The sequence below is a fragment of the Lytechinus pictus genome, chromosome 12 (genome assembly GCF_037042905.1).
Source record: "Lytechinus pictus isolate F3 Inbred chromosome 12, Lp3.0, whole genome shotgun sequence".
NCBI lineage: Eukaryota > Metazoa > Echinodermata > Echinoidea > Temnopleuroida > Toxopneustidae > Lytechinus > Lytechinus pictus.
This window is the reverse complement of record NC_087256.1, coordinates 5,684,541-5,695,705: the sequence shown is the minus strand read 5'-3', so window position 1 is coordinate 5,695,705 and position 11,165 is coordinate 5,684,541. Positions and strand designations below refer to the sequence as shown.

General features: G+C 37.3%; 1 protein-coding gene across 1 annotated transcript; it reads left to right on the top strand.

Moving 5' to 3' along the window:
• The first annotated feature begins 840 nt into the window (after positions 1-840).
• On the top strand, positions 841-8,310 carry LOC135156164 (homeobox protein Nkx-6.1-like). Its single transcript, XM_064107710.1, has 4 exons — positions 841-1,163; positions 1,481-2,212; positions 6,286-6,467; positions 6,908-8,310. Exons 2-4 carry the CDS (start codon positions 1,495-1,497, stop codon positions 7,439-7,441), a joined length of 1,434 nt encoding a protein of 477 aa, XP_063963780.1. The 5' UTR covers positions 841-1,163; positions 1,481-1,494; the 3' UTR covers positions 7,442-8,310.
• Positions 8,311-11,165: the final 2,855 nt, after the last annotated feature.

Sequence of the window (11,165 nt, the reverse complement as noted above, 5' to 3'; positions counted from 1 at the left end):
AAAAATAAAATAAAACAAACCGCCCTGATACTTATAATCAGCCTGTTTGCGAGCATTATGTTTTTTAAATCATTGTTTTTATGGGGTTTTTATACATTCTTCCTCCTTCTTCTACCGTGAGAAGATAGCTGCAAGCGGCTATGGTAATGGCATCAGAGTATCAGCATAGAGCTATTCAGGGTATCAAACAAATTACAGTACATACACCGGTGTAAATTCAATGAAGGAACGTCTACAACAAACTGCCCGGTCATTAATGAGTCTGTCCGAAACAGTACATCAGGGGGCCTGGTATAGGCCTATGCAGCAGGCCGAACATGCACCCGACGAGACTTAATTCCTCGTCAATTAATTTGCGAGTCTTCATGTTCTGATTATGACGTGTGATTGACACGACTTCATGACGTATCATTACGTGTAAAAAGGAGGTGTGGTTAATAGCGATACTTCAGCCAATCACCGTGTTCGCTCTTTATGCACCTTGAGATAAACTTCGGAATAAGTTAGTCTATAATTTCGATGAACTTATCGATTCGAAAAAAATAAAGTTGAAGAAAAACTGGATGGTAATACGCAACGTGAGTAGAATATACTTTAAATGTGATAATACTCACATTTTAAAATATAATATGACAAGAAATGTAATCTAATACTGTTAATGATTCAAGTCATCACATTTATATTCGAACAGGGTCTGCATAATTTGCGGATGGTAGACTAACCTTTAACCTTACCCACTCCTTCGTATCGAGTTGTCATCACCTACCCCCCCCCCCCCTCTTTACCCTTCTTCATCATACAGCCATTACCGATACACTCAGTCCCCATCACCGTCCAGTTTATATAAAGAGAGTTCGTAAAGACTTCCGAATTAACAAAAACTGACATAAGCCGGCTAATAACTAACACCTTCGCTTTGCAAAGCCTATTGTTTGGCTAAGCCCTTGCAATAAATTGCAGCTCATCAGATGCGTATTCTTTTCCTTTGCTTACCAATAGGATTTTCTTCTTGCCCCATTCATCCATTGGAAGAGAGGATTTGGTGGCATTGTTTGAGGTGGTGTATTGAGGACTAGATTTGGAAGGAGACGGTTTGAAGGGTTTTAAATCCCACCTGCCCGCTTCTAGGCGCCAGTCTGTCTGGAGGTAGAGCCAACAAGCAGGTGAGTTTCTCAAAACCTCTCCACTTTGTGAATGTAGTTCGATTTTTAACCAGAGTAAATGATATATTATTCATTATGATATTAATCATGATAATATTATCGTTTGCGATATCATGTATTTCCATGATCATAATTATCATTGCACCTATTCATTTAAGTAACAGTGAAATATTAAATGTTATTTTTTATTCTTTTAATCAAATACACGCTACTTTGTATATATATGACGTTGGCTCTTTCTTGGTAATGAGGATGTCTGAAATAATTTCTCTAAATCTTGTTTCAATGTCTACATGTTTCTCTCTGTTTTTAAACAGAAAATAATAACACAATGCTGAGTTCCAACATGATGCCCGTTATGATGCCACGAGCTGTCCCAATGTTTGAGCAATCTCCGTTCTCTCTCGGAGTATATCCACCAGCCATCGTCTTCCATCCATCGCCTCTCTTCCCCTCCATGACACAGCCACCATCCCGCGTCGTGCTCCCCAATCCATGGAAGGCAGCGACATTTGGTTATCCATCATCACCCCCGCTCAAACCCCAAGCTCTGATGTCGTCACCAACGTTCCCTCACTCGTCACCACTGTCGATGTCGAAGAGTCCGCGATCATCATGCGTAAGGACTTCGCCATCACCGCCATGCAGCCCCGACTCCGCTTCGAGCAACGGTGGAGAAACGAAGACCGCCTTCACGATCGACGCTATCCTGTCCTCCAACAAGCGCTCACCGTCATCATCCTCCCATTCGAGTAGCTCAAGGTCGGGTTACGGAAGCGACCGAGGTTCGACGCCGTCGCCGGATTCGTTCAACTTCGTCTCGCCGAAGCCGACATCTCCTTCAAAGATTTGGAATGGATCCCGCTTCCATGCAGCCGAATTCAGACACGACCTTGATGGAACAAAACACCATCCTACCGAATTCCTCTTCGATGATCACCGTGATGCCAAGTCGACATCGACGATCTCAGTGACGAACCTTGGCAGTCAAGGAAAACATCTGGGCTCCACAGCGTTTAATTCTGGGAGGAATGCCGAACAATCTTCCGGTAAGTAAACAAATATTTTTCAAAACATTATTTTTTTTATTATTGGCGGATAAATGGGGGCATGGATGGACACCCCAAAAAGTTCCATGGCCAAGAAAACAACAACAAAAAGGAGCAGAAACGTGTGAAATGAGATAAAACGTATTTACATTATGTTGACAAATATATCACAAAATTAGATTTCGTCCTAGAAGGTTTTTACAGTTTTTACTTAGCTCACTCATAACTTTTTTGTACTGGAAATTTGCCACATACGCCATATTCGGCCCCTCATTTTTTTTCCTTTTTACTCATAACGCCACTGCTTATGTTTTGTTTCAATTATGTTAACTATGTCATTTTTCGTACGAACTTATTCTCCTCGATTGTGTTTAATATTGTGACACCCCCTACTTCACTCAGGAATATTTTGAAGGAAATCAAACAAACCTTGATTAAAGCCGAAAATTAGGGGAAAAAATACTGATGAAGGTTAACTGAAATCCATCAAATAATAGAGAGTCATGATCTTTTAAAGTATTTAGTTTGTAATATGAAATCCATAAACTCGAATATTTTTATTTAACATGATGAAAGGAATGTGCTTGATCATGATGATATCACCACCGCAAAAATATAATCACTATAAGTTTTCTTTTCCTTTTTTTTGAGAAGTGGTATTTGGGGGGAATTTTATCGCACAACATAATTTATGGGGAAGCTGCTAGTCTAAGATTTCACAAAATCAAAACTTAAAAATTCATAACTGCTTTTTTCTTTGACGGATTTTAATCAAACTCCATTTGTTTCTAATTTTGGCCTTACGCAAAACGAACTTATCGCCAGAGTGAACTTTCCATCTAAATATGTTTCTATTTGGGAGTCGGTATTCACGGTTTCTATCTCTCCATGACAGGACTTGAAATATCGTTACTCTCATGTATAAAATTGTTTTAATTCAATTGCCCCATTTATGCTTCTATATTGAAGAGTTAAACTAGTGGTAACAGATCCATGTACTTATGTCTGTGTTTCCATTAATGTGTAATTAGTTGAGTAGAGAAAGAAAAATATCCATCAAAATATCCAGACAACAATACAAGCACTATGTAAAGGAGCATCTCTACCCGTTCCTTGAGCAGCCTCAATTAGAATGTCTCGAATCATCTCAAGTTATTGCTTAGTTAACATGCTCCAATAAATCTGACCATCATGGGTAAAGATCTAAGATTAAATATGGGTACCAGTTGATCAGCTCCCACTGTCAAGTTCATTAATGTCAATCGATTGGCCAGTCGTTCACAATCTTCATTCTTGTTTTTTTTTCACTTCTTTTGACCTTATGACGGCCTTGTCTTTCTTCCTTTATTCCACTCGATCATTCAAAGAGCAAAAGCCCGCTTCGTTGGCCGCGGTCAAGTGTAACACCTTTTCAAATTAATGCGCCTATTGTTTCTCATATAACCATGACATATCTTCCTTGATACGAGTTGATTAAACGGCCTGGTGGTTTTAATGAAAGATGATTGGAATAAAAAGAGGAAGGGTTTATCAAGTGTTCTCTCATCCCGCTATATCCGTTTTCGAGACACTGTAATGAAGACAGTTAATCTTTTATTGCGATGTCTTTTTGTGATATCAAACGGACTTCATTACAGGGTCTGGCTAACTACTGGATAAGCCTTTTTTACAAGTATTTTTTTCATCTGATGGACAACTTGACGTGGTCTTATTTTTATAGAAATCATGAATTCTGCCGTTGTCTTGTTCAGTGGAAAGTTTTTATTTTCTGACTCTTATTTTGTATTATTGATAAAATTGTTTATTAGATTTTCTTAAACTTCTCAGTGAATCATAAAAACGCTGCAGTAGTTATTTTATAGTGGTTATTATCTGAATATATAAAAATTATCTGAATATATAAAATATATCGAACTCTGCACTTCAATTGAAGCTCAATATCTTCAGGCGTCTGCGTTATGTAAAAGCGATCTAAAACTATAAAGACAAACCCGTTTTGATGGGAAGTGTTTTAGCAGTCACCAAACATATTCATAGTCTTTTTTATACGAACGATGTAAGTGGCAACTTATGCATGGTAAACTCATTCTCGTGTTTCTTTAGGTAAAATTCTATAAAAGTTTTCAGCATTGAAATAGGACGTTAATAATGGTCACAATTATCAAATCGTATACATGTCAAAATGGTGCTGCACCATTTTGGTTAACCTCAATTAAATCAAATTGGAAAGATGCTAACTTTGGCCAAGTTTAATTTATTCTAATTGAAAGCAATAATTCGGCCATCGGTGTCTGAAAATCTCAGACCGCGCCTAATAGGGCGTGGTTATCTGTCCGGTCGACCCTCACCGGGGAGGGTACACTACACAATTTACAAAAAGGGGGGTAATTCGGGCTCGATCAGCCCCCTCCCAGCATCCACCTCGCCCTATTCATCCATTCTTAAGTGATTAACAAAAGGGAAAGGACTTTTCAAGAGCTCCCAAAAGAAGGTCTTAATTGAAGATAAACAGGCTTCGCAACAGGGGTGTATTGATGTTTTGCGCGAAAAGTAGCACCGGGTTTCACGCGTTCCAAGGCTGGCCGAATAATATTGGAGTGTTTTGATCGTTTGATTACAATGATTGGAAATCTAGCTCTTAAAGTGGTTCGATCGTCGGGTTGTAAGGCAGTCGGACCAAGTTAATTGAATCTTCGACAACGGATCGATGTATTCCATCTATGAATAACTCGAGATGGATCAATTAGGTACCATCTCAAAATATGTTACAAAGCCGTCATCATCGCTCAATCAAATTAATGTAACTCTTCCGATCAATTGGTAACAAAAATCGATGTAATGCAATTACTAATGATATCTTCATAACATTAACAAAATTATTTTGCAGAAACTTTGCAGATATATTGAATACCAAAATTGGAACAAAAAAGAAATGTTGGTAACCACTATTTCTCATTGTATCGAAATCTCTTTTACACTGAAAGGATTGCAACAGTGACAGAAGCAGAAGCTCATTTTCCAAAAATTGAATTACATTCACTTCTTGCGCACCTGTTAGATGACGTCACAATAAAAGGTTCATAGATTTCAAAGGTGGATTTTAAGACCTAATAGTTCCTCGGTTTTATCGGTAACAATGTATCCTTTCTGAGAGTAAAACGGAGGTTCTTTAATCTTCATTAAGGTGTCTGAAGAGGACCTCACCGTCCATTGACACAGCAAAGGTCCTCAAACAAGACCAATTTATACACCTACTTGTTAAAAGATTAACACACCGGCTTAGCACTTCCCATAATGGTGTTCAAACACTCACTTTGCTTTAATCAACCCTCTGGGATTATTTACTGATTTGTGGCTTAGCTCCTATTAATGGGTCCATGTCCTTAATATAACACGGTAAAGAAAAAAGCAATTAAGACTTGACCAGGTGTTCCAGTTATTCTTAAAAACAATGTTCAACTCAAATCTTTAGGTAATCGGTTTAGGTTTCACACACACTCTCGCTCCCGATTATTATTATTATTATTATTATTATTTTTTTTTTTTTTTTGGGGGGGGGGGGTTCTTGGTTCGCTCAATCACCATACAACCCCATACCCAACCTGAACCTTTTAACGCAATACCATGAATACCATGCTTAATGTATACCACACATTAGATTGCAAAGAAAGGATGACGAATATTATTAGACTTAAATACTGTTCTTTAAAGATCAACTTCGGATATAAAAAATGCCACTCTTCAAAATAAACAATTCTTACCAAACAAAAAGAAGGAGCATGCATGTATATCTTAAGAAATACTCCACCATTTTAATAGGGGAGAGAAACCAATTGTTTTATATCCAATATTTCTGTAATTCGTATTAAGAGATTCAGTAATAAATCACCGAGTCTGATTATTCGAGGTCACTAAAGTAAAAAACTAAAAACTTCGAACAAAGCTAGTTTTATCTGAATGATATAATACAATTTTAATTTACATTATGTTTTTGTGTATTGATATTTTTGCATTTCGTTAAAAAATGCTTGATGTTAATATGTCTGTTTTCCCATTGTTCTTTCCTTCTCCAGATAAGACTCTGAAGCGACTTCGTTGCGATGAGAGCGAGTGGAATCCGCGCGCCAAGAGAGTGCGTACAATCTTCACCCAAGAACAGCTTGAGCGACTTGAACAGGAGTTTGACCGTCAGCAGTACATGGTCGGCAGTGAGAGACTTTATCTTGCCGCTGAGCTCAATCTATCAGAATCACAGGTGAGTCACCTTTGACGTTGTCTACAGATGCAGGGACCGCGGAATGGTTTTAAAAATGGGATGCATGGGACGGGGTGGGGCTTTACGTTTTTGTACACGCCCCTTGAGTTTGTCTTATCATAGTTATAATTGAAAACAAACTGATCAAAATTATGTATTAACATGAATATTAATTATTTTAATTTACAATTATTTTGTTAGTAAGATCAACAAAATGTCTTGCTTGTTTGGTGGTTGTGTAAAGACTTTTGTCTTTTTTTCTTTATTTAAAACAGATATAAATGATAATTTTTATACTTGATGCAATCAAAGAAATGATCTTACTTGTAATTTATATTCCAAGTAGTAAGAAATCAAAATTTTCTCCAAAGGGCAATTGCAAATCAATTGTGATATTTTCCTATTTTACAATGAAGATTTTCTCTTTCCATCACTTACAGGTTAAAGTTTGGTTCCAGAATCGACGTATCAAATGGCGCAAGCAGAACTTTGAGAAACAGCAAGTCCACCTCGCCCACGTCCGTGCCGTACAGGAAGGCCAACGCGATGACGAACACAGCAGCGAAGAAGACGACGAACAGGTCAACCACCTTGTTTTTTCTCCCAAGACTTCGGACGATGAACGGATGAGAGTCTGGTCATCGGATAGCGAGACTCATGATGCAGCAACGACATCCAACACGATCACAGCCATCGTCAACGACACGGGTGACGAATTCAAACATCGTGATGCCGACCGAACACCGTCATCGTCTTCGAGTGCCTCATCAACGTCTACCACTGACTTCTCAATGGCGTTGCAGCTGGAGGTGAAGAAGGTCGAGGAGCGTCTAGCAATGAGGCTCTGTCGGAGGAACATGCAATCATCGTCGAGCGCGTTGTCCAGCTCTTCTCACCTCCGTTTGATGTCGAGTATCCGACGTTTGGAGAGTTCTCGTGATCTCGAATACACGAATGCGACGAAAAGAGACTAACAAGGTTAAACCATGATGAACTATGAACTATTTTTATCCAAAAAGCAGTCAAGTAGTCTGTTTTTCTCACGTTATTTTCCTCCTTTTTTTGCTAAAAGATAATGTCATATAACAATTTTCAACTTCTTGTTTTATTTGAATTCATGCTACGCATGAATCGAGACTTCTGAGTCTTCTATGAAAATGGCCCTGCGCAAAATACATAATGGAATTTAACATTTTGAATTTTCGACATGCTGTTAACAATTGCATGCTATATGCAGTATATTTTTTTTTCTTGTGCTAAAACAAACTTCGAACTCTTCTAATAATACTTTTTATGAAATCTATTATGTATAGGTTCGTAATTCGAATGAGGTATTTTGTCAGCATAAAGCTAGTACGACATGCAAATCAAATTTAACATCATGTAAAAACTATTATAAAACAACAACAAAAGGAGATGATTGGGTACGTTGCAATATGTAAAGCTGATTCGGACTAAATGTGTAGTCCAATACTGAGAAACTATAGTTTATAAAATTCATTATTTTCGTGTGCGTTACATACTTGGTGTAGAAAGTTTGATCCATACAGCATGCATATTAGTTACAAAATTATGAAAGTGAAGTGAACTTCAATATCTACTTAAGACATATAGTTAGTTCTTCATACATGTGGTAGGTCGTAGAGTATAATCACGTTTTGAGCTTACATTCCCTGAATAATGTTCTTTTATGATTTCATTTCTTATGTTCAAAGCTGTTAAAACTGGTGTATAAAAAAAGTTGATATTTTCTCTCTCGTAAAGAATCCTTTAATTATTTTGTATTGTATACATTTTTTGAGGATTCATGTAAATAAAACAAATGCCAAGGAAATTAATCAAATATTTATCATATCAAATCTTGTTAAATCTTATTTAAAAGGGACGGATGTGACAGTCTGTTTGTAAGAGGACTCTGAATGAGGGCAGAGTGAGAAAAGAAAAATGTTAGATAAGTCAACCTACTAGAAAGCAATGTAAGAAGAGAGAGAGAGAGGGAGAGAAGATAAAGGGATGGATAGAGGGGGGGGGGGGGGAGAGAGAAAAAGGGAAAGAAAAAAAGGGAATATAGGAGACAGAATGTAGAAACCAGATTGAACGAGGGTGGAGGAGAGAAGGAGAGGAGACAGAAAGAATGGGACTGGAGCAAGGGAAAGAAAGATACAAAAATAAAGTAAACATAGTAATGAGAAGAAAGCATGTAATAAGCAAAAGAGCGTCATGGAGAAAGAGGTTCAGAGGGGAGAGAGCAGGATGGAGAAAGACAGAGAAAAGAGAAGGAGGGGTGGATCCGATGAGTTATAAAGGAAGGAGAAAAAATAAAACGGAGGATACAAATATAAAGAGTTTTTAGAGATTGGAGAGGGGGAGACGAGATACATAATAGAGAGAGAGAGGGGGGGGGGGAGAGGGGTTGGGGGGATCTTGGGCATTGAAACGGAACAGACAGGTGCGTTGCTTGACAGTCTTCAGCATGCATGTGAAGGGAAGGAAGACCTCATAATAAGAATCTGAATCGGTTGCCACATGTTGCCGTTTTGAGCAAATACACCGTTCACAACGAAACCAATCACTTCTCACTGTCATAATCATACTTTACCAGAATAATCTACAAATCCAATAATGATTAATAAAATGGGAAGCTAGACTTCAATTAAATGTTAAATTGATATAGCGTATCGATTTCACTGGGATGATACCGGCCAGTGGACGTTTTCTGTAATTTTAGAAGAAATTAAAAATGGGATTCACAAAACAAACAATATTTGTAAACAATTTTTGACGCATTAAAACAGCGCAGTTATTACTTAAGACAAAATTCTAGTGACTTTTTTTTCAGTTTTAAAGAAGGTTTAAAAGAGGACATTGATACAGTTTTGGAGAAAATGTAATAGTTCTTTGGATTGTCCTCACTAATCATATTCACTACAGCCACATCTGTTGACTTTAATATATCATAAGGTAAATTAATATGTTGGTTTTACTCTTATTTTGCCACTTGCTGTTTCGTTTTAAATAGCACATGGGCCTTGTTGAAAAAATGAACTTGGATTAATAATTTCCATAATTTCCACCTTTCCTATCTCCTTTCTGTTCATTTGCTTGAAGCTTAACACACTAACACACCCTATATAGGTCTTTCTGTCCCTCTTAATCTCCCATCCCCCCTCTCTGTCTGTCTCCCTGCCCCTCTTTCAACCCTCTCGATCCTCGTCTCTCTCTATCACTTCCTCTCTTTCTCTCTCTGTATGCCCCCATCCTTCTTTCTTTCTCTCTTATTCCTTCCTTCCTTCCTCCCTTCCCTCCTTCCATCCTTTCTTCCTTTATTTCTTTCTTTCTTTCTATCTTTCTATCTTTCTTTCCTTCCTTCCTTCCTTCCTTCTTTCTTTCTTTCTTTCTTTTTTTTTTTTCTTTCTTTCTTTCTTTCTTCCTTCCTTCCTTCCTTCCTTCCATCCTCCTTCCATCCCTCCTTCCTTCCCTCCTTCCTTCCATCCCCCTTTCTTTCTTTCTTTCTTTCTTTCTCTCTCTCTTTTTTTTCTTTTTTTTTCTTTCTTTCTTTCTTTCTTTCTTTCTTTCTTTCTTTCTTTCTTTCTTTCTTTCTTTCTTTCTTTCTTTCTTTCTTTCTTTCTTTCTTTCTTTCTTTCTTTCTTTCTTTCTTTCTTTCTTTCTTTCTTTCTTTCTTTCTTTCTGTCTTTCTGTCTCTCTTTCTTTTTTCTTCCTTCCTTCCTTCCTTCCTTCCTTCTCACTCCTTTTTTTTCTGGAATAAAATACCCTGCAGTTCGCGGGATCATCAGCTTTGTGAAAGCAGTTTCACACACTACACACACACCCTCACACACTTCTTTTAGATTCTCGATACCCGCAAATAACAGTTAAAATCCTAATAATAGACGAGAGGTAATTCGTAGGTGAGAAGAATCAATATGGTCGCCCTAAAATAAGAATGCTTATAATGCGTTGATATCGACAGATCCATGAAGAGGTGAATGAAAGAATTGAATAGACAAACATACAGGCAAACGGAACCGATTAATATTCATTTCAATTAAATTGAAATTCTATATTTAGCATTGTCAATAAGATATGGAGGAGTAGGCCTCATATCAGTTGATTATGACAAACAGAAAGGTAAATGCTATGTCGGGATCTGTAATTCGATAATCACTCTGACTGCATGGTTAAAAAGTTAAGTGGATAACATAATCTGTTAATGTATAATTGATGATGAAAATAAGATATGGAGCTGGATTTTATTTATTTATTTATTTATTTTTTTTTTTTTTTTTTTGGGGGGGGGGGGGGGTTTGGGGGGCATTTAAACCCGCATAGATATGAAGATGATATCATAAAATATAAAATTATTCAGTGAGGAAAATAGAGGAGGGTTGGTGTTGGTGAAGAATGGAGAGAAGGTTGAATACAAGAGATAACAGACTTATGACCGATGAAAATGCTTACATCAAATGGAACTGAATTACAATAAGAAGAAATCACAAAATAGTGATCATTAGTATGTTTATATTACATTAGGTTAATATCAATTCAGAGAAATTTGTGTGATGGAAAATAGCTAGTTACAGTCCAGTATAATGTGACCCCTCCCATTCAGCTAGGGTAATTCATCGTGTGATGAATACGATCTAAATGATTCCATCACTGCTAACAAGTTAAGTTCTCTTGAAAACAAGCTGTTGATCG

Coding starts and splice junctions, on each gene's coding strand:
- LOC135156164 (XM_064107710.1), top strand. CDS start 1,495: ATGCTGAGTTCCAACATGATGCCCGTTATGATGCCACGAGCTGTCCCA. Junction 2,213..6,285: donor GAATGCCGAACAATCTTCCG/GTAAGTAAACAA, acceptor TTCCTTCTCCAG/ATAAGACTCTGAAGCGACTT. Junction 6,468..6,907: donor TCAATCTATCAGAATCACAG/GTGAGTCACCTT, acceptor CATCACTTACAG/GTTAAAGTTTGGTTCCAGAA.